Source organism: Carassius auratus, chromosome 22 (assembly GCF_003368295.1).
Source record: "Carassius auratus strain Wakin chromosome 22, ASM336829v1, whole genome shotgun sequence".
Taxonomy (NCBI): Eukaryota; Metazoa; Chordata; class Actinopteri; order Cypriniformes; family Cyprinidae; genus Carassius; species Carassius auratus.
The window spans coordinates 2,252,745-2,277,814 of NC_039264.1; the positions used below are offsets into that span (position 1 = coordinate 2,252,745).

A 25,070-nucleotide genomic window follows, 5' to 3' on the forward strand; every position below is an offset into this window, starting at 1 on the left:
CAAGTAACCTTCAGTAAATCACGATTCAGCACGATTAAGCTTCCCAGTTTATAAAAACTATAAAGATTTGTCTCACTGTGATCTGAATCTGTAAATCTCCTCTCGACTTCATGTGATTATACCTTCTATTAAGATTAAATCACCAGAGCAGTTCAATGCGACAAGTGTGTGATTTGTGATAATGACAGGGCTACTTAGAGAAATGAATAAACGTTCCTGAAATATTGATTACCTGTAGCCGATGATGTGAGAAGAGAGTGATCGTGCCAGAGCCGCACAATGACCTGTGAGAAAACCAGTTTTACACAAACACAAAGCACGCAGGTTCAGTTTTTCCTGTTTTTTATTGTTGCTGGAGGCCCTAATACAACATAAACCGTAAGCTTTACAAAAAAAACAAAAGCAAAAAAAGACCTAAAGAAAAAATGTGAACTTGTCAAATAATTATCCAACCCAAGGAAAACAAGGAAACCGTCTGACGCTCCCAGATGGACAGAGAGGAGAATATGTTTACTGCATCATGACACGTTAAAAACATGACGTTAAACACACTCGCGCAAAACACACACTCGTCTGCATGGACTCGAGCACAAGTTTTAATATTAACAGCAAGACAATGGTCAGAATACATACATACGTGTGGATATTTATATATAGATTTATATTAATATAAATCACCCGCTCCTCGTTTATTCCTGACGCGTGACACTACAAGAAAACTTGTTCTTCTGATGGCAAGAGAAAAGCTCCGCCCCACTGCGATGACATCACCGAGAGCCAATCAGACGCTGTCTTAATACTACATGATTACAGAGCAGAGAGAGAGAGAGAGACGGGTGAGGTGATACACGAGCCCAAATACAAAAACAAGAAGCGTAGCCTTTTCTCCTTTTTCCTTTGTTTAGCACAGACGGAGACAGTGGTGAGGTGGAGAGACAGAGAGTGAGACAGAGAGAGAGAGAGAGAGAGAGAGATGGTCTCTAGCTCTGCTGTTTGCTGCGCTGGTTAAGAGCGTGCATCAGGTCGTTCTTCAGAGCCTCCTGCTTCGATTTATCCGCCAGCATCTGAACGCTCCTGAAACACATGAGGGAAGAGAGACAGGTTTAGTTCATCAGCAGACGGAGAACAGGCTTCTGGAGAGATGCTGTTAAACAACAAACACATACCTCCTGATCTCAGATACACACTTCATTAAACAGGCAAACCTACATCAGCTAAACACTCAAGACGTGTGTATTCAAGTCAACGAGAGCCATGTAAACCCTGAGAAACTCAGCTGAGCAATAAAAGTGAATGGACCTCATAAACACTGCATTACACTACAGTTTAAACCACACGGGAGGTCTATGAACACCGGTTAATACTGATGAGCAGTACCCAGAATGCACTGCATGCAGTTAGTGTCTCTGTTAAGGAGGTGTGCAGGGGGACACACTCAAACATCTCTGACCCTAGTCGATGTAGATCTGACGCTGGGTCAGAACCTGAGAGAGCTCCCTCTGCAGCTGGCGGTACTTTTGATTATCTGGGAGAGACTCGATCGATCTGGACACCCAGAACCACAGAACCACAGACAGAGAGTCAAAACAGGAGGAAACCTCAACAGAATCTGTGATGAACCTGAATCTGTGATCTATCTGAATCTGTAATGTATTGGACTCTGTAATGAATCTGAATCTTTAATGAATTAAACTCTGTAATGCATAGGACTCTGCCGTGAATCTGTAATGAATCTGAGTCTTTAGTGAATCTGTAATGAATTTGAATCTGTAATGAATTGGTAATGAATCTGAAACTGTAATGAATCTGAATCTAATGATTCGGACTCTGTAATGGATTGGACTCTGTCATGAATCTGTAATGAATCTGAAGGTGATTCTTTAATGAATCCAAATCTGTAATGAATTGTTAATGAAACTGAACCTGTAATGATTCTGAATCTGTATACAAAATAATAATTTTAAAAAACATTAAATATTAAGTAAGTATATTTGTTTACATAATAAAGTGTCTCAATAAAATAAAATAACTGTATTGGACGTTTATATGAGAAATGTGGAAGCTGGGTAAGAATTCAATTTTCTGATTCATAGAAGAAAATACGTCAGTCTATTCAGTATTTACAAACAAATGACTCTTATGAACCAGTTCTTTGAATGATTCATTCCAGAAGACTCGCTCATTCAGAGGTTACTGTCTGAATGAGCTCACTCAATCACTTACTATTAATACAATAATAATGAACAGAACTTGAACTGTGTAGTCTTAAAATATTACACACTTGTACTTATATACCTGCGCAGCATTTGAAGTGCACAGCCTAAAACAAACTAAATAACAAATAATAAATAACTGAAAATGTGTTTTTAGACGTCTCTAGAGACGCTGCAAGAGTCAAACGTGTCTATGATTACACAGAAAACAAAGGAAAAGCAGCGTAATCCAATAATAAACCTGTGAAGAGCTGCTGTGTGTGATCTTTCACGTGTGCTTCACGCTGACAGACGGAGAGATGCGGTTCATTTATAGATCTAGTTAATACAAGTCTACTGCTGTTACACCCTCAGTCATTCTGAATCTGAATGACCTAGACCTTTCAGATCTGTATTATCTCTGAACATGTGTATAAGGCATGTTTGTAGAAGATGTAGTTTTAGTTCATGTAGTGTTTGGTGTGGTGAGACGCACCTCAGGCCGTTGACGATGTCCTTGGTCTTCCCGAAGTAGATCTCGTTGAGAGTGGAGCGGATCTTGTTCTCCATGTCCTGACACACACACACACACACACACACACACAGAGAGAGAGTTATAGTGTGTGTGACGACACGTGTGAGCTAAACTAGCGTGTGTGTGTGAGAGAGAGTCACCTCCACCAGGCGTCCGATGTTAGCGATGTGAGGAGAGGATTCACCGACCGTCTCGTCTTTCTCCATCTGCACACACACACACACACACACACACACACACACACACACACACACACACACGGAGGGTAACCCGAGGCGGTCACATGACTCCCTGAGCACTATAAGTGGAGCGGGGGGGAGCGGTACCTGTCGGGTGAGACTGCCGCCCAGGTTCATGGTGCCAGAGCCGGTCTTGGTTGTCTGGAGCCACAGCATGACTGTAGACGTGAGTTTATAATGAGCCGTGCGGCCGCTCGACTTCTCCTGGAACACACACACAACACACGCTTCACACACACACACCACACTACAAACAGCCTCAGACTCTCACAGACTCTTAATGACTCTCACCTGCACCTCCACCACGTGGATGGAGTCCCAGCATCCCTTGATCTTCTTGGAGCCGTCTCCAGCTTTCTTGATGAGGATGACTCCGGCGAATCCGTGGTCCAGATCCCACAGGTAGACGGAGGAAACCCCGCCCTCGAAGTACCTGAGAGAGAGAGGGTGTGTCAGTCACGGCTCTCAGCCAATCAGAGCGCGGGGGCGTGTACTCACAGGTCTCTGTACTGGTCGAAGGCGTTGTTGGCCTCCACCTCCAGCTTGCGCAGTCGAGCCGAGGGCATGGCTCCATCATCGATCGGAGGCTCGTATTTATTACTCCACGGAGACCTGAGACAAACAAGCACTCAGTCCTGCACCTTGTGTAGCCGGAGACACTGTGTGTGTGTGTGTGTGTGTGAGCACCTGTAGGAGTCTCCGTCACGGTTGTAGTCACACAGCAGATAGTCTTTCCCCACCACTTTATCACGAGCGATCTTCAGCGGCTGATCCACCGACGACAGCAGGTCTTCACACAGACTGGGCACCTGACACACACACACACACACACACTCCTGTCAGACCTGAGAAACACCTGAGCGCTTGCTGTGTGACTGACACTGACGCTAATAACTGCTAACACACACACACACACACTGACCAGGTCGATGAGGTCGCTGAGGTTCTTCTCGATCTGCTGTGGAGGCAGACGTCTCATCAGGTCCAGAGCACAGTCCAACTGCTGCTCGTTCTGCAGAAACACACACACACACACACACACTCAGCTTCTGCTCATCCTGAACCAGTAAATCATCACATCAGAGGACTTCTGAAGATCATGTGACACTGATGATGCTGGAAATACAGCGGAGCATCACAGAAATACATTACACTTTAACACAGATTCACACAGAAAACAGCTGGATATATCTCTCTTCTGATTGGCCGACGCATCCGAGACAGGACTTTTATTTTGACAGCGCTGAGAGTGCACACTGCTCACATCCTCTCTTTATTTTACACATTTAATTGATCCATTTTCTAATATTTGATTAAAATAAATACAATGATATGATCTTTATGTCAGCATCATCCACCCTGCTTTACTAGATATCAGCGGACAAAACAACAACAGAACTATATCAGTCGCCCACTAAACATTACAGTCTCAAATCAGCTCAAACAGCACAGTAATGTTCAGATAGATGGCATTTCAAGCCCAAGGACTAAAATAAATAGATATTAAATCTCTTTTACAATTAATTGAAAAAATAAAACTAATACAAAAAGAAGATTTCTAAAATTAGAAATGTTGCCATGGTGAATAACTGAAATAAAATGTTTGAAATACAGTTGGACCAACAAATACTAGATTAAAACCTTACATTTGTACCAAAATTAGAAATGTAAAGATATATGAAAAATACATCTTTATTTTAATGAATGAAAAAACACAGTATCTTTAATTTTAATGTTGAAACTTCAACTTCAACATGTAACATTTCTGTCCAAGTTAACGTTAGAGTACTGACATCAATAATAAATGAAACCCTGACCGGAAGCTTGCTGTATTTGAGGTAGAGCAGCTGTATGATTATTAACATTGTCCAAGTTAATGTGTGGCTATTTTAATCTGGTCTGGGAAACTCTGGCTTAGGCCAAGAACAACAAACGTCCTCTAACTTCCTGTTTGTCATCTGCTCCGCTTTAACGGGTGACTGCTGTCTGTCAGAGCGAACACTAAAACACAAAGGTCTTGAGAACTGAGAGAATCACAGCGACACCTCGGGCTCCTGACGCCAGGTTTACACGTGTGTGTGTGAGGGGTCAAAGGTCACAGCAGACACAACCCCAGCTGCTCCGGGACGTCTGAGAGCGTCTAAACTCTCGCTGTCTCGGAGAACATGTGAAGTGAACCTGGAGTCTCTTCCCGTAACATCCTCACACATCGGTCACAATACTGAGACTCTGGAATAACTGACGGATGAGTGAATACTGATATTAACACCAACACAGATCACTTCTGTCAACGATCCTGAGTTACACAATGATCCATGACGAACCAAACCCTCAATGATAAACACCCCCAACAAAACACCCCTAAAACAGCAAATACAGAAACCATAAACTAAACCAACATTACGCTCGAGAACCCTGACAATAAATACTAAACCCTCAAATACTGACCCAAAAATAAACCCTAAGCCAAGTCTAATACTGACATGTTCAAACACTAAACCTCCAAAACACCACCCTCTCTCCATTTTCAAAAGTGAAACAAAAACACCCAAAGCATAAACAAACAAACAAACAAACAAACAGTAAACCAAACCAATACTCAACCCATTTAACACTTCAACCAATTTAACATTGGGTTCATAAATAATAAACCCTTGAAAACTGACTCTGAAAATAAACCCTAAAATATTAAAGTCCCAAATCCAAGAAAACACCAAACAAAGACTCAAACGCTAACACCTTCTGAGGGTTAAACTCAAATATCAGAGACATGAATACTCATCTACTGACTCTATTAAAGCACAATATTAAAGCCCTAGTGAAGTCTAGTACTCGACCCTTCAAACATCCTCAGACCAGCTCTGAACACTGATGGACAAACAAATCCTGATATTAGTGATAACCGTTTAATGACCGCCTGACTGACCTATCACAAGCCCCTCCCACAGAACACAGATGAGCCAATAGCAGTCCAGGACAGAGAAACACTGGAGGATCCCAAGCTTTCAGTGGGTTGATGGTGTTTAAGCTACAAAAATGATCAAATGATGAGCCTGGCGCACTTTAAACACTGATTACAGCTATCCAAACAACAAATAAAACATTAAAGCTGCAAGCAGCGATGAACGGGCCCTCGCACCTGGGCTCACCGCCATCGTGTGGCTTTAGTAAAAAGGAGAACGTTGAGAAATATGCATTTAATGTCCTAAATATAAGTGGAATATATCAAAGTATATCCCATATATGTGCCAATCTTACCGTTGCCAGCAGGTGGCACTATCATTATAATGGAATATTGGCCTTCAGATGTGTTCAGGCAAGGACTCTTATCAAACAAGTGAAGTTTGGGGAAGATTGAACATTTTATGCTTGAGTTACAACAACTTCTCTTGCTGTGGCGAGACATCAAATTTTGTCATGGCACCATGGAAACGCCCTTTAACAAAAACTCAAGATCTTCAAAAGTTAACATTGCACAGGCCTTTAGATTAGACTGACCACAAAATATATGTTAATCTCAAAAAAATTATAGGAGTAGTTTGTCGCAGTGTAAAATATGTAACTTCCTGTTGCCAATAGGTGGCGCTATGACAATAACTGAATATGGGCATTCTAATCTGTTCAGGTTCAGAGTTTCATTAAACATGTGAAGTTTGGGGCAGATTGGACATTGTATGTGTGAGTTATAGCAACTTCATTTTTCGTGGCGAATCATCGAAATTCGCCAGGCCGCCACGGACACGCCCTTCAACGAAACCTCAAGATCTTCGCAATTTAAGATCGCAAAAGGCTTTAGATTACACTGACCAAGTTTGGTGTTGATCTGAATAAATATCTAGGAGGAGTTCGTTAAAGTACAACCCCTGAAAATGGCCAAAACAACACTAATTTTGCAGAGAAAATTCGAAATAACTGACTTCCTATTGGGATTCGGACTTCGTACCAAGAGACTTTTTCGTAGATATTGGTGTGTTACATGTGTGTACCGATTTTTGTATATGTACGTGAAACATAGCTCAAGGCGCACTCCGTTTAAAGTGTATACGCACTCCGTTGAAAGTGTATAGGTGGCGCTATTGAGCCATTTTGCCACACTCAATGGAATATTGGCCTTCAGATCTGTTCAGGCCAGGACCCTTATCACACAAGTGAAGTTTGGGCAAGATCAGACATTTTATGCCTGAGTAATAACATCTTTTATTCCCATGGCGAGACATCGAACTTCATCACGGCGCCATGGACACACCTTTTAACAAAAACTCAAGATCTTCACAACTAAACATCACACAGGTCTTTAGATTAGACTGACCACAAAAAAGACATTGATGTCATAAAATTTCTAGGAGTAGTTTGTCGCAGTGTAAAATATGTCACTTCCTGTTGCCAGCAGGTGGCGCTATGACTATAACTGAATATGGGCATGTAGATCTGTTCAGGTCAAGAGTCTTATCCAACATGTGAAGTTTGGGGCAGATTGGACATTGTATGTCTGAGTTACACAACTTTCTTTTTCATGGCGAAACATCGAAATTTGTCAGGCCGCCATGGACCCGCCCTTTAACGAAACCTCAAGTCCTTCGCAATTTATTATCGCAAAGGGCTTTAGATTACACTGACCAAGTTTGGTGTTGATCTGAATAAATCTCTAGGAGGAGTTCGTTAAAGTACAACCCCTGAAAATGGCAAAAACAACAGCAATTTTGAAGGGAAAATTCAAAATAACCGACTTCCTGTTGGGATCCGGATTTCGTACCAACAGACTTTTTTGTAGGTATTGGAGTGTTACATGTGTGTACCAATTTTTGTACATGTACGTGAAACATAGCTCGAGGCGCACTCCGTTGAAAGTGTATAGGTGGCGCTATAGAGCCATTCTGCCACACCCGGTGGAATATTGGCCTGAAGATCTGTTCAGGCCAGGACTCTTATCACACATGTGAAGTTTGGGGAAGATCGGACATCTTATGCCTGAGTTATAACATCTTTTATTCGCATGGCGAGACATCGAACTTCGTCGCGGCGCCATGAACAAGCCTTTTAACGAAAACTCAAGATCTTCACAACTGAACATCGCACAGGCCTTTAGATTAGACTGACCACAAAAAAGACATTGATGTCATAAAATTTCTAGGAGTAGTTCGTCGCAGCGTGAAATATGTCACTTCCTGTTGCCAATAGGTGGCGCTATGACTATAACTGAATATGGGCATGTCAATCTGTTCAGGTTCGGAGTCTCATCAAACATGTGAAGTTTGGGGCAGATTGGTCATTGTATGTGTGAGTTATAGCAACTTCATTTTTCATGGCGAATCATCGAAATTCGCCAGGGCGCCACGGACACGCCCTTCAACGAAAAGTCAGGATCTTCGCAATTTAACATTGCAAAGGCCTTTAGATTAGGCATACCAAATTTGGTGTTGATTTGAAGAACTCTCTAGGAGGAGTTCGTTAAAATACAACACATGGAAATGACCAAAATTACACAAAATATGCTCATAATATTAAAAATAACCGACTTCCTGTTTGGTTTAGAATTTCGCTCCAAGAGTCTTTTTTGTAGGTATTGGTGTGTTACATATGTGTGCCAATTTTCGTGCATGTACGTGAAACATAGCTGGAAGGCTGTTGATTTTCTTGGTATAGGTGGCGCTGTCGAGCCATTTTGCCACACCCTCTTCTGAATCCTATATCAGATGAAAATTTTCACCAGGTTTGACGAGTGTGCAAAGTTTCATGACTTTTTGAGCATGTTAAAGCCCTCAAAAATGCGATTCATTCGGGAGAAGAAGAAGAAGAAGAAGAAGAATAATAATAATAAAAAACAAAGCAGATACAAGAGGGTCCTCGCACCTCGGTGCTCGGGCCCTAATTAAAGCTGCAAGCAGCGATGAACGGGCCCTCGCACCCGGGCTCACTGCAATCGTGTGGCTTTAGTAAAAAGGTGAAGGTGAGAAATATGCATTTCAAATCGTTAATATAAGTGGAATATGTCAAAGTCACTTATATGTGCCAATTTTCCTGTTGCCAATAGGTGGCGCTATCATTATAATGGAATATTGGCCTTCAGATGTGTTCAGGCTAGGAGTCCTATCGAACATGTGAAGTTTGGGGAATATCGAACATTTCAATCCTGAGTTACAACAACTTCTCTTTCTCTGGCGAGACATCAAATTTTGTCATGGCGCCATGGACACGCCCTTTAACAAAATCTAAAGATCTCCACAATTTAACATTGCAAAGACCTTTAGATTAGACTGACCAAAATAAAATGTTGATGTCATAAAATTTCTTGGAGTAGTTCTTTGCAGTGTAAAACATGACACTTCCTGTTGCCAGCAGGTGGCGCTATGACTATGACTGAATATGGGCATGTAGATCTGTTAAGGGCAGAAGTCTTATCTAACATGTGAAGTTTGAGGGAAATTGGATATTGTATGTCTGAGTTACAGCAACTTCCTTTTTCATGGCGAAACATCGAAATTTGTCAGGCCGCCATGGACACGCCCTATAACGAAACCTCAAGATCTTCGCAATTTAACATCGCAAAGGGCTTAAGATTACACTGACCAAGTTTGGTGTTGATCTGAATAAATCTCTAGGAGGAGTTCGTTAAAGTACAACCCCTGAAAATGGCAAAAACAACACCAATTTTGCAGGGAAAATTCAAAATAACCGACTTCCTGTTGGGATTCGGATTTCGTACCAGGAGACTTTTTTGTAGCTATTGGTGTGTTACATATGTGTACCGATTTTCGTACATGTACGTGACACATAGCTCGAGGCACACTCCATTGAATGTGCATATGCACTCCGTTGAAAGTTTATAGGTGGCGCTATCGAGCCATTTTGCCACACCCAATGGAATATTGGCCTTCAGATCTGTTCAGGCCATGACCCTTATCACACATGTGAAGTTTGGACAAGATCGGACACTTTATGCCTGAGTTATAACATCTTTTATTCCCATGACGAGACATCGAACTTCGTCACGGCGCCATGGACACGCCTTTTAACAAAAACTCAAGATCTTCACAACTAAACATCACACAGGTCTTTAGATTAGACTGACCACAAAAAAGACATTGATGTCATAACATTTCTAGAAATAGTCTGTCACAGTGTAAAATATGTCACTTCCTGTTGCCAATAGGTGGCGCTATGACTATTACTGAATATGGGCATGTAGATCTGTTCAGGTCAAGAGTCTTATCCAACATGTGAAGTTTGGGGCAGATTGGACATTGTATGTCTGAGTTACAGCAACTTCCTTTTTCATGGCGAAACATCGAAATTTGTCAGGCCGCCATGGACACGCCCTTTAACGAAACCTCAAGTCCTTCGCAATTTAACATCGCAAATGGCTTTAGATTACACTGACCAAGTTTGGTGTTGATCTGAATAAATCTCTAGGAGGAGTTCGTTAAAGTACAACCCCTGAAAATGGCAAAAACAATGCCAATTTTGCAGGGAAAATTCAAAATAACCAGCTTCCTGTTGGGATTCGGATTTCGTACCAAGAGACTTTTTTGTAGATATTGGTGAGTTACATGTGTGTACCAATTTTTGTACATGTACGTGAAACATAGCTCGAGGCACACTCCGTTGAAAGTGTATAGGTGGCGCTATCGAGCCATTCTGCCACACCCGGTGGAATATTCGCCTGCATATCTGTTCAGGTCAGGACTCTTATCACACATGTGAAGTTTGGGGAAGATCGGACATTTTATGCCTGAGTTATAACATCTTTTATTCACATGGCGAGACATCGAACTTCACCATGGTGCCGTGGACACGCCTTTTAACGAAAACTCAAGATCTTCACAACTGAACACCGCACAGGCCTTTAGATTAGACTGACCACAAAAAAGACATTGATGTCAAAAAATTTCTAGGAGTAGTTCGTCACAGCGTAAAATATGACACTTCCTGTTGCCAATAGGTGGCGCTATGACTATAACTGAATATGGGCATGTCAATCTGTTCAGGTTCAGAGTTTAATCAAACATGTGAAGTTTGGGGCAGATTGGACATTGTATGTGTGAGTTATAGCAACTTCATTTTTCATGGCGAATCATCGAAATTCGCCAGGCCGCCACGGACACGCCCTCCAACGAAAACTCAAGATCTTCGCAATTTAATGTCGCAAAGGCCTTTAGATTAGGCATACCAAATTTGGTGTTGATTTGAAGAAATCTTTAGGAGGAGTTCGTTAAAATACAACACATGGAAATGACCAAAATTACACAAAATTTGCTCATAATATTAAAAATAACCGACTTCCTGTTGGGTTTAGAATTTTGCTCCAAGAGTCTTTTTTGTAGGTATTGGTGTGTTACATATGTGTGCCAATTTTCGTGCATGTACGTGAAGCATAGCTGGAAGGCTGTTGATTTTCTTAGTATAGGTGGCGCTGTCGAGCCATTTTGCCACACCCTCTTCTGAATCCTATATCAGACGAAAATTTTCACCAGGTTTGACGCGTGTGCAAAGTTTCATGACTTTTTGAGCATGTTAAAGCCCTCAAAAATGCGATTCATTCGGGAGAAGAAGAAGAAGAAGAATAATAATAATAATAATAATAATAATAATAAACAAAGCAGATACAAGAGGGTCCTCACACCATCGGTGCTCGGGCCCTAATAAACACTTAACCCAACATTAAACCAAACAAACACTCACCCATTAAACACTAAAACCCATCTGACAGGTAAACTCAAACATAAGACTCATAAATACTAAACTCTCAAATACTGAACTACATCAAAGAAAACCCAATATTAAATTAATTATTCTAACCAAACACTAAAACCAATCTGACAGGTAAACTAATATAAGATTCATAAATACTGACACTGAAAAACAAGAAACCCTCAAACACTGAACTACATCAAAACCCAATATTAAATTAATTAATTATTCTAACCAAACACTAAAAAAAACATTTGACAGTTAGCAGATACATAAACACTGCTAAACCCCAAAACATCTGAACAGCACACACTATAACCCTAGAGTCAATCCGTAAACCCTCAAACCAGCCCTGAATACTACAATATTAAAATCAAAACAGCTCTCAAACACCAAACACTCAACTCAGATAGATAGATACTACGATATATAAATACTAAAACCTCAAACACTGACCACCAAATGACCCTAACAGCCCTAAAAAAAAACTTAAGGTCCGAGAACTACACAGAATAAAGCTACAACATTAAACCCAAACAAACACCAATCCGACAAACCCTAGAGCCCTGAGAACACAAACACGATATAAAGACCCCTCAGAAGCCTCTAACACGGAGCATATCTGAGACAGACTGTAGGCCTGCAGCGCTCAGTGCTCGCAGGGTGTTTATTTCGGGTGTTTTAGCGCGTGTTGTGGTGTTATAATAGTGGTCTAGGGCTCGGGTTCCGGGAGCGCTGCGCGTCTCTTCCTAAAACGGCCATCGGCTCGGCTCGCGCGCGCGGCGGATCTTACCATGACTGCGGCGCTCGGTGGCGGTGTCTGCGGGACTGAAGCGTCGGAGGCGGGTTCGGGTCGCGGTGCGGCTCGGTTTGGGTCGCTCTGGACGCAGTTCGGCTTCGACTCTCTAACGGAACCCAGCCCTGTCAGCGCTGCACTTCCTCATCCGGGACCCTGCTTGCATATCCGGGTCATTCCGCTGCGATGCCGCACAGACCAATCACTGGCGCTTTAGTAAGGCATGGCCAAATATAGAATAAGAGGGGCGTGGCGGAAGTGAGGAGGGCGGGGCGTGGGGCGGGCGCTAGAGGGAGGCAGAGAGCACTCATTAAAAACAATAACATTATATAAAAATAACCACCTAGAACACTAAACGAGAAACTTGTAAAACCAATAGAAACTTTTCTATTTAGTTTAGGTTATGTTTGTTTATTTTTATTTTAGTTTTTTATTATTTTAGTTCAGTTTTGTTTTTTTGCACTTTGTATTTTGGTTGTTGTTTTATTTCATGTTGTCTGAATAACACTTCAAAACAAGAAGCCTGAGCTCAGTCTGAAAAAGAGTTTTTTGTTTTGCTTTATTTTATATATATATATATATATATATATATATATATATATATATATATTAAAGAGAGAAAGACAAAAGTGTAATATAAACAATTAATTAACAACGAATGAGACTTGAAAACATAATTATATAAATATGTAAACAGCATCAGGATGTTTTATTGTTTTATTCATTATTTTTTATTTATTTATTTGATATCTTATTTAATCAGAATCTGAATCAATAATCTGAAAGTAGCTTCAGATTTATAGTATCTGAGGGTCTTAAATAATAACAAACCCAGTAAAATGCATCAAATTGACACATAAGGACTATTATATGTATTTATAGATAAAATACAAGTTATTAACATTTCAGCGTGTTTTATCAATGCTCCGTACTGTATAAAAATAGCTCGGTCTTGAGCGAAAGAAGATAGAGTGTCGCTCTACATTCTCGCGATATCTGTAGAACTATAAGCTACATACAAGCTATGACTCGAAACTCTCGCGATATCTGCAGAGCGGCTCGAAGGCGAAAGACAGTGCGGTCAAAACGGGTGACAGTCCAAGAAACACGTTATAAACGGCATCATTTATTCATAAACTACATAGATAACAGCAGAAAGGTTTACTGGCTGGACAGAGACGTGTCCGTTGAACTATAAACACTCTTGAAGCAGCAAATGTCACGAATCAGTGTCAAATAAATACGAGTTGTTAATATATCCACGTATATGAGATCCTGGAGCACAAAACCTGTCAGAAGGGTCAGGGTTTTTCAAAATTGAGATTCATGCATCGTTTGAAATCTGAATAAATCATCTCTCCATTGATGTCTGGTTTGTTAGGATCAGAAAATATTTGTCTGAGATACAACTATTTGAAAATCTGGAACCTGAGAAAATCATCTTTAAAGTTGTTCAAATGAAGTTCTTAGCAATGCATATTACTGATCAAACATTAAATACACCTGTGTTACTCCTGACTGCCTCTGTGCTCCAGGGACACAGATCCACATTCAGAGGTGGTTTCTGAACCAGTGTAATGTTATTAATGTGAATATTTCCCAGTGAGATGATGGAGTGATGAATCCAGGGCTGTCTGCTGTAACTTCAGTAGCTCTCTGAAGCTGGTGTCTCGTCACATGTGGTTTGTGATGATCGCTGTGTTATGAATGATTGTGTTAAACACAGCAGCTGCACCTCCAGGCCTTCACACTAAACACACCGTCCTCAATGGGTGTGTTTCAGGCCTTTTTTTTTTTTTTGTGGAAAAAATATAACATACAACATGTTATCAAGAAACAAAAAAGTTAAAAAAAGAAACAGAAAAAGATGCAAATACAAATTACAACAAACAAAACAATTGCCAGGGGGAGGAAAGTACAGCTTTTTTGTTCACAGAGTCTCTGATACTGTCAATATAAACACATATTTCAGTTAACAAAACCATAAAATTGGGTTTTTTTATTGCTAAATTTACATTTATGAATGTGAAATTTGGTCAACAGAATAAGTAAATTAATTAAATAAAAGCACTGTTCTTTTTCATCACGACAGTCAGTTAAACCAAAAAGTATATTTTGCCATAAGAGTGAAAAATGTTTTAAACACCGAATATTCTCCCTAATAAACTTCGGGACCTTACCCCACAGTGTAACTGAATATACAAGGCAGTTTCCTCATATTCATTACAACAAGTACAATTTACATTTATACCTTTTTTACATTTTTGTAAGTAATGACTTGCTGGATAAAATCTGTGAATAGGTTTATAAGAAACTTCTTTAATCTTATTTCTAAGATGATATTTTTGTGGTAATAAGCACACTGTTCCAGGCCTCGCTGTGTGTGGTGTGTTTTAATCTCACCTGCAGTGTATATACTGTCTGTTCTACTGCAAGATGTGAAGTCAGAATTGTGAGATATAAACTTGGTATTGTGAGATTTAAACTCAGAATTGTGAGATTTACACCAAACACACACACACACACACACAAGCTCTCACTATTCCCACCCATCACAGATTAAGTCAAGTAAGCAACAGTGTTTCTCAAACTGTGGTATACCACTGAACACATGTGATTTGATTTGATACCCCTTCTAATCCAGGACTCAGTGAAAGTCAAGTGTTTATTTGGTGGTATTTGGTGTGAGATGTTTGAGAACAGCTGATGTAACATACTGCATATAACACAATAATCCCAAAGTTAACATCACTATACATGTACATATATACACACACAGGTACACAAGATGACACGTGTCGATGCCGGATCTGAAATGCTAGAAACACTGCAGATGTGTTAACAGAGCGGTTCTGACAGAGGAAGAGATCTGAGCGAGTGAATGGATGCAGAAGACTGATCCTATCTCCAGGAGCTCCAACACAGAAAACACATTTCACAGTTCCTCTCTTAAGACAGTAAAGAAGATCTGATCATTGTGACCAATGCTGTATTGTGAACTGTAAGGCACAAATATTGTGATAAATAATATGGATATTGAAAGTAAATACATTTAATAATGAGCTGAAGGCGATGGTGTTGTCTTCTGTCTGAAGGTGAGAGCCAGGACCGCTGTTCATACATCACACAATGATGTGTCCTATCAACAGAGTGTAGACAAGTAGCATTAGCATTAGCATATATAATATCTGCACAGTCCAGAACCGGTAACAACTGAGAGACTATTCTCCTCCTAACTGAAAGTTAAAGCAGTCTATCGACTGATATAATGATTTAAGACGAGAGCTAGGTTTGTTGTTAAGAGCGTGTACATGAGCTTTGAATGAAAGATCAGTTTCTAGCCAAACCAGCCTTTGGGAGAAGTGCAAACTGAAGTTGATGATAGTGTCTAAGATGTTTCGAACAGACTCTGACTTGGGAGATGTTGGTGTGCGATATATATTTGAAAAGCTCAGGTTTCACATTAGGAGTAATTAACTGTGGTTTCAGATGTGATGAAATGTGAGTGTTGACCCCATCTCCCCTGGATCCTCCATCTGATCTATATATGATGTAGAGGTCCAGATTAACATCGGAGTCATCTGTATTTCCATTTAGCCAGGTTTCAGATAATGTTATTATATGTGGATTATTATAAACAAGCCATGACCTTAGTTGATCAGTTTTAGGAACTAAACTGTGTATGTTTAGATGAATCACATGAAGACCTTTACCCATTCTTTACAGTTTAAAAGCTAATGTCAAGATGGAACCAACTGTCTGACATCTCTGAATTACAGTAGTGGTAGTGATTAGGGAAAGGTGCAACATGCAAACACACACACACACACAGGTCAAACACACACAGGTCACACACACAGACGCAGGTCACACACTCACACTGTTCTCCAGTTTAGAGTAGTGCTGCAACAACGCGTCGACGTCATCGATTACGTCGACTACAAAAATACGTCGACGTGCGTGAAATGCGTCGACGCGTCACACTGTTTGTTTACATCTCGCGTAATTGCATACTGGGAATGGAGAAAGTTGCATTCTATCACAAAAACAGAGACCACTGTTATCAAAAGTATGTGAATACTTTAAACACAGGACAAATAAAATGGCCCTTTGTAAAACCGATATGATGTACCACGGCAGCACAACTGCGATACGCGAGCACCTCAGAGGAAAACATCCTGGCGCTCTCCGGTGTTACGGTTTAACTGGTTACCGTGTGATCTGGTGACCAACTTCCTGGTTCAGGTCTGATATTCTTGCGCTTGCAGCATTCTGAAAAGTTGAGATGTTTTTAACTCGATGCGGTGCGGACGCGCCTGGAAAAAACGAGCGCGTCGCACCGCATCGCTTCCATTATGAGCGCGCTTATCGCGCGCCTACATTGGAAATAACGAACTTGAGCGCGCAATAGACGTGATATGTGAACGGCCCCTTAAAAGACAGCGCGCCGCGAGACAACAGTCACAAGCCACCGAGCTACCCTGAATCAGCTCCAGATCTCTGGAAACCATGCTAAACCATAGCAGGACCAGGGGCGTCGCACCCGTTTTCCCGGTGAGAGGGTTCAACACCCACACGTTTTCTGCAGTTTTTCCGCAGTTTAGCACAAACGCCTTACTACAGTCGCTCCTCCGTCTCTCTGGCCGCTCTGTGTCTGCGCTCGCTGCGGCTGACTCCTCCCCCTCCCTCTCATGACACCGGCTTTGAGTGTGACCGGCTGATGATTGGTTGTTCTGCCTTAAGTCCCGCCTCTTTTGGGGTGTTATTGGTCAGCTCGTGCTGAGGAGGCGGGAACTTAGGCGGGAAGAGTTTGGGAAGATGTTCTGTTTTGTTGACATGTCGAGTGTTTTCGGTATTATATTTCGTTTTTTAGAAACGAAATGCTAATTGCTATTATTGGGATATTGTTCAGCAGCTAGCTTAATTCGGTTATGTAACGCATGAAATGTATAACATAACTGTGATGATGAAGGCAGGGAATTGAGGAGGCGGGACAAACTGCCATTGTTAAGCAGTGTATTTATGGGTTCATTGCCAGTGCAACTGATTTTGATATTTTGAGCATTGTTTGTTGATTAGCTGAATACTTTTGTGGATACTTACCTGTTGTGTTTGATTGTAACGTTACCTGTTGAGGAGAATAAAGTGAGAAATGACATTGTTTGCGTACCTGTTGAAGAACTTTGAAAGAAATGTGTATATTATTTTAATGTTTAAAAACAGTAAATTGTTACATTTTTTATACCACCAGAGAAAAAGCTTTGTGTGGGCGTTTTTTTTTTCTCTCCCCTTTTCAGATTTTTTTTTTTTTTTTTTTTAAATGTAGGCTAATTTTTTTTCCCAGCCAAACGCTGCAAGCCGGAAATCCGGCACGGTGCCGGAGAACTTTAAGCCCTGCATTTTGTACCCCTCTGTCATTGTATTCATCGTTTTTTTATTGTTTATAAACAAACCACATCCATCCCCCTCACTGTTGAAAAGCTTGCTACGCCCCTGAGCAGAACCCTGACTACATTACATGGTTTCAGGCATGTACTGGCCATCGGGACTACCGGGAGATTCCCGGTGGGCCGCGGTCTGGTTGGGCCGGTGCCTTATGTATTTTGTTTTTAAATCATTCATAATCGCAAATATATTCGTAATTATATTGTTGTATGGTACAATTCCGGCCTTATGTGTCTCTCTCATGAAGCTGCATGATGCTTTTTTTTTTTTTTTTACGTTAGTCACAATAATTTATTTAAAACATTACAAAAAGCAGTATAAAGAACAGATAAAACGAAAACGACGCGTGCGGATGATGCTGATGCGAGCTGCGAGACGTGACGTGTTCACTGCTCATTGGCCAATCAGAATCAAGTTCTAGCCTTGAAAAGCGGCCCATTACAACTACGAAATTCAATACTTTAAATAATAAAATATCTAAGCGTAATGGAGGGGCCGAACGTTGAGAGAGAGAAAACGACAAGCACTTGAGGAAGATGCCGCCAAATGTGTCAAGATAAATAAATTATTTGCTGGAAGGCAAAAGACTATAGACTCAGTGATCTATATAAATGACATTTAAAATTCTCAGCTCTCCGGTTTTGTCCATTTTATTACAAAATTCAGACAATACAATACCGTTTTGGCGTTATACACAGCAAAATCCCCAGTGTTAATTTAACACTCTGAGTGTGGACTCATATAAACACTGAAGCAGTGTTAAAAGTAACACTGAAGCAGAGTTGAAGTTAATGAGATAATTAAGAAATTAATTGAGTTATGATTGAGCATTATTGAAGACACCTGATGTTAACAAGCAGAATCACCAACCGAGAAAATCACAAGTTGTGTGTCACCATTATAGTGGTCAGTGTTTGCTTTAGCTGGGATCTTGGCTTGTAACTTTTTACTTTTAAAGTTAGTTTCTCAAAACAAGAGCAAAAATCATCGCGTGTTGATGATTATGTTTTAATGTAATCGTTGTTTGACATGAGTCACTGAACTCATTTACAGTCTTCTCTCAAAGTAAAACTTCCATATTGATTGTCACAGCTTTGATTCCACAATGAAAAAAAAAACTGTATTTTCTATACATTTTGTAGGTATCTCTTGCAAGTGATTCTGATTTTTTTTTTATTAAAGAATTTAAATTTTAGGCACACACAGATAACAATAATCAACGTATGAATCTTAACAACGGTGACAAACAACATTCAGATAAACAGACCAACTCTGAACATCACAAAACTAGATACTAAAAATGAACATAAAAACAGCAAAAATAAAATATAGTTAGAATAAAAAGTTAAAAAGACAGTTCAGCTCATAATTTATTCATGCCGCAATGCATGATGGGAGCCATGGATGAGTTTTTATTGGCTACAACATGCTTTTTTGATGGTCACCGTTGTTGTGATGCTCACGCTGATTCCTGATGTCTGTGTGTCTAAACTAAAGATTTCTTTTTTACGTAGAACTAACTATTAAAAACATGTCATACTATGTCAGAAATGCTGGGTTGCTTACTTTTCTTTTTCACTTAATTTATGTATGCAGTAAAGAAACCTAAACTCAGGCATTCAGGTCACTCTATAACAAATAGCTCAAATCACAATCAATGGCACACATGATTGCCTTTGCTGTGATCTGTCTGCATGATATAATTCAGTCACCACAGCCACATAAAAACTAAAGATAATAACTGAAGGGTCAAGATCCCAGCTAAATCAAACACTGAACACTATAATGGTGACACACAACTTGTGATTTTCTCGGTTGGTGATTCTGCTTGTTAACATCAGGTGTCTTCAATAATGGTCAATCATAACTCAATTAACTTCTTAATTATCTCATTAACTTCAACTCTGCTTCAGTGTTACTTTTAACACTGCTTTAGTGTTTATATGAGTCCACACTCAGAGTGTTAAATTAACACTGGGGATTTTGCTGTGTAAAATGTGACGTGACAGATCGCTTTAGCGCCCAGTTCAAGTAAACCGATCATCTGTTACTTTCTGTTTAAAGATAAAGTATAACTTACCGAAATTTATTTATGCCTCATAAATAATATCGATCAATCAGTCATCAGTCAAAACAGCAGGAGAACAATTATGTCACAGAACGTTACATTTACCTCAAGAAAGCCATTTAAAGACCATAGCAAGGTTAGTTGAGATTGAAAAATAGCCATAAGAAAGGAGTATTTTGCTAAATATGTGCACTATATTTATTATATTTTCACCTGTCATTAAATAATTGTTATTATAATGAAAACTGCATTACATTTAATTATTTTTAACATTTAATAATACCAGCTGATGCTCTATGTCTCTGTATATTTACAGCATTTATGTGAGATATATTTTTTCAATTTGTAATCAATTGAGAAAAAAATCCCTTAAAGTGCCAGGCAGAAACCTTATACCTACTGTCGGGCTGTGTCATTAATGTGAACAAAAGACAAAGAGAAATAACTCACTGCTCTTGAATAACAGCTTCAACAAGGATATATGTGTGTGTGTGTTAAGTGAAGTATTTTACATATGATTATGCAATATCTGTACCTGAAAATGGTGCTATTTATGATTTTTTTTCTTATTTTATTACTGACTGTTCACTTGTCTTCATTAATGTTTGAACTTAATAGTTAGTGTTTATTGTGGTATTGAAATTGGAATTGTGAAATGAGATTGCAGCTTATTTACAAAGAAAGCAATAGCAATTATATTTGTATGTATTTATTTTTGGCAGGGAAAGTACAGTTTTGAACCCTAGCATTGAGCTCTGCATTTGAATATATAAGTCAGTACTTCAAGGATTTTTAAAGGCCTTTGATTATGTTAAGAAAAATAAATCACTACACAACGTTCTTTGTCTTAATTACTCTTATTTTATTGTAGATCAGTGGTCTTTATAAATCACGTTTACCGTAGATCATGGTCTTAATACTAGCCTACTATAAGCAGCCAACAGGTCAGAGGTAATATGTGTAATATAATTAATAAAAACAAAAAACAAGTGTTATGTTGCTACACTATTAGATTAATAAGAAGCACATCAATTAAGACCTTTAGATATTTAAAATAAAGCCTGATAAAATCATTTGCATTTTCTTTGTTTATTATTTTAATATTTTTTTCTTGGTTTTGATAGTAATACATTCTAATCAGTAATTTTACATGCAGATTATAGACATGTAGTGCGCGCGCATGTTTACATGCATAGTGGGCCGGTCTGGATGAAGTCCAGGGCTGATTTTTTGTCCCAGTCCAGCCCTGCATGGTTTGTGATGCTAAGAACATTTCATGACGTCTCAGACAACTGTAAAATTATGGCTACTGTGGTTTAATTATAAACGCTATCATAAACTCATATTTACCATGGTAAAATAATTTTCTTTGCCTCTTATTTATTTTATACTGTAAAAACTTCAACCACATTGGTTGAAAATGAATAAAGGTTGAAATATTATATTAGAAGTTGTACTTATATTTTTTTTGGTAAAGTTCTCCAAAGGATTCATTATCTAATAAAAAAAAAAAGAACATTAGATTAATTATTTATTGTAATAAAAATAATCGTTAGATTAGTCGACAGAAAAAGTAGTCGTTAGTTGCAGCTCTAGTTTAGAGAGCTCTTGAATGTGTCTCTGTGTCTGTTTGAGCGTGAGCAGTGATCAGTGATCAGCTGGGCTGTGTGGTCTGTCTGGGTCAGTGTTTCAGCTACAGTGTGTCCAACACCTTCCCACAATCCCCCGAGTGTCTGGTGCAGGCCAGCGCAGACGCAGACGCAGTGTGAGGTGATGAGTGTGTCAGCATCACACTACAAACACAGCTAGGACTCATGACAAACCACTGCCTCACTACAGAAATACTGAGAATAAATGATAATATGTGTTTAGCAGAAGTGAAAACTGCATCCAAATGTTCTCTTTTGCAGCAGTTGTGAAAACTGCAGACTGCAGGATATACTGCCAATGGATGATAACTTTTGAGTTACAGTAGTGAAACAACAGAATACTGCATCCGAATTATAACGTTTGATGCAATCCTGAAAACGGCACACTGCACAAATATTGTGACAATGTAAGAGTCGTGGCATTATAGTGTTTTTATCAGCCTGAACCCACTGGATAAATACAAATAAAATACACATACTGCAGAAAAACAGAACATTAATCTGGAGAAGATCTTGCTTACATCAAGACTAAATATTTATCAATATTAATATTAATCTATCACCGTTGCACTCACCTCATGTAAAAATACATACAAGTTCAACTTCAAACACAACTGCATCTCACATTTAAATCTGAATATTGAAAATATTTCAGCCCAACATATATATATATATTACTTATTTATTTTATTTGACAATGTCTTTCACTCCTTTTCTGTAAGTGACCTGTCAGTCTATGAGACAGTCACAAGCCTCCTGGATTCATCCTAAACATCTTCAACTGTGCACCAAAGACGAACGAATCTTAAACAGGTTTATAACAAGTGATTAATGACCAGTGTGTGTACTCATGAAGCTAAACACACATGTGTGATTAAAGAGATTTTCCTTTGACTTCTGGTGTATTTATTTTGATGTCTTGACACAAGCATCTCTGAATATGTGTATATTATAGTATTTAAAAGACTGATTCAGACTGCTGAATGAATGACTGGGGTGACCAGCAGGTGGCGCTGTGAGCACGTGTGTGTTTCTAAACTACTGGGCCCGTATTCATAAAGAATCTTAATGCAAAAAGTAGCTCCTAGTGACAAAATTCTAATAAAATTCTTAGAAATGTGGGCGTTTACTCTTAAAATTAAAGAAACAATCCTAGTAAAGAAAAAAGTAATTCAGAAAGCATCTTAACCCTTAAAAGAGGTCTTAATTTCAAACTTGTTAGGAGCACAGACGAGGACTTTTAAGAGGCCTAAGAGTTTCTTTAGCAGAGGAGAAAATGGCAGAAAGACGAAGATGCAGAAGAAATGTGTTGCAGACAATGGATGACAGTGAGTTAATAAGACGCTATAGATTATATAATAATTTATAATTTAATATATAAATTAAAGTAATCACTACATTACGATATTTGGCAACTGGGAAAATGCAACAGTGCAATAGTGATGATTTGGGTCTGTCACAACCTTCTGTAAGCAGAGTGATCACACAAACAACTACAGCACTTTCAGAACATCTTATTGTGTCGTAGTTCATTTAGTTTCACTGGACATTCCCACCTTGCAGGCTTGAAAAACTGCATTTATGAATATAGCAGGCTTATAGGTGCGCACAAGCAGGGAGAATGAACCGTTAATAGTTTGTGCTATATGCTCCCATGTCTGCTTCTTGGTGTCTTCTGCTCAGCACTAATTATCTTCCACCAGTAACAATTATCTGCCACACTTAGAAAGTCACGACTCAGTAAATCATGAGTTTCCACACTGATAATTAGAGTCTTCGTCTCATTTCGTCTTCCAGAGTTTATTTGGTTTAGTTTCCTTTGAGTTAAACTGAAGCCCTGAGTAAATCCTAATGGACTGAACAACTAATGATTAACAGACATTAGACCAAACCTAATGATCGTCAAACATTTACCACAGTTTACCTGACCGCACCACATCGAATAATCTCACTTGATGTTACACTTTATAACTGTCACCACTGTCAGAACAACTCTCAGTTCTGATAACACACTGACAGAAACATTTCAGAAACAGTTTGGTGAAAATTGTATCTCTTGTATCCATAGCAATGGTGTTTCACATTAGACTAGTTTTAAATAGAAAGTGTGAACAGTACCTTCTGAGTGTTTTTAGTTCCATCGATGTCCTCAGATAGACCCCTCTCTCTCTCAGTGTCTCTCTCTCTCTCTCTCTCTCTCTCAGTGTCTCTCTCTCTCTCTCTCTCTCTCTCTCTCTCAGTGTGATGTTTGTATTCTCTGGATAACGGAGCTGGAGCAGGTAAGACACTGAAAACTTCTTCAAATCCTGTGAAGTGTTAGGTTTGTTCGACTCAAACGGTCATTATTAGCATGTCTGCTGGCTCCAAACATACCGAGGCGATGTGAGCGTCGCGCTGAACGAGTCCCAGAAATACCGTTGACTCTGAACGCGCCAAAAAAAAACGTTAAAGTGAAGCGCGCCAAAACTGCAGACTCAGTAACCGTTAAAAACAGACACGGACTGTGATGATTTGCATTTGTTCAGTTGTTCTCTGATTCCCGAGTGTTTGTTCGTGAATCAATCCATTCATCAATAACCAATTGATTCCAGAGCGCCCAAAACAGTTTAGTGTAGACACCGACAGGTTATAATATAATCAAAACGCTAGTTTACAGTGGAATATGATGTTTATACTGCAATACAGTAGTGAAATATGTTCTGATCTCATTTGGACTTTTATGTTGTTTAGCCCTCAAGTAAAGCCTGTGAAGAGATTTATGTTGTGTTTGTGTGTCATGAAGATTAAACAGAACATTCAGTTCATTATAATCATCCTCGTTTCCATAAACCTAAAGCACCTTCTCCGTCTGTCTCTTTCTCTGCCTCTTTTGCTTCTCTGTGTTTTATTAAAGGGCTTGATTGTGTGTGTTTTTAATATAGCTAATATCCGGTATTCATCTCTCCTCTGCAGGCGTCTAACAGCTTTATTGTCATATTTATTGACGTATCGGACTCATATCTGTTTAGTTGTTTGCCATCTAAAAGAAATCTCATCAGATTTTATAACTCCTATCCATTAAAATGTGTTTGGATAAACAGTCAGATCGTTTATTGGTTATTAGAGACATGACGTGATTAGATTATGCACATCAATGGTATTTATAGCTGTTAGATATCAGATTTTGGCTGATTAAAACAATCACATTTTATCATTCCAAAACAAAGTCTGACGTATTTGGAAATGGATCTATGTGAAGTATGAATCAAGTCATTTCAAATCCATTTTTACTTAGTTAAACTGTTCGAAAATTATTCAGACAGCAGATATCATTTTTGATGTTTTTAATACTAGTGGGTGCAGGACACTATAGTTCATTACTGTAAGTGAAGAGAGAAAAATAAAGTGAACTGTGACATATTATACCCAATAATTCTTCATGGACTAACAGTAAAAACTGGGACCAAACATGATGTAGA

General features: G+C 39.3%; 1 protein-coding gene across 2 annotated transcripts; it reads right to left on the minus strand.

The window, feature by feature from the left end:
* Positions 1 to 491: 491 nt before the first annotated feature.
* LOC113039355 (F-actin-capping protein subunit beta isoforms 1 and 2) lies at positions 492 to 12,616 on the minus strand. 2 transcript variants are annotated; one of them, XM_026197255.1, is made up of 10 exons: positions 12,448 to 12,616; positions 3,889 to 3,978; positions 3,654 to 3,775; positions 3,465 to 3,578; positions 3,258 to 3,399; positions 3,054 to 3,170; positions 2,868 to 2,933; positions 2,689 to 2,765; positions 1,451 to 1,545; positions 929 to 1,074 (listed from the first exon to the last, which is right to left on the minus strand). In XM_026197255.1, the coding sequence occupies exons 1-9, from the start codon at positions 12,448 to 12,450 to the stop codon at positions 1,452 to 1,454; spliced, it is 825 nt and encodes a 274-aa protein (XP_026053040.1). In that variant the 5' UTR covers positions 12,451 to 12,616; the 3' UTR covers positions 929 to 1,074; position 1,451. The 2 variants fall into 2 exon arrangements, with proteins under 2 accessions (XP_026053039.1, XP_026053040.1); XM_026197254.1 differs by lacking the exon at positions 1,451 to 1,545 and having other exon boundaries at positions 492 to 1,074.
* Positions 12,617 to 25,070: the final 12,454 nt, after the last annotated feature.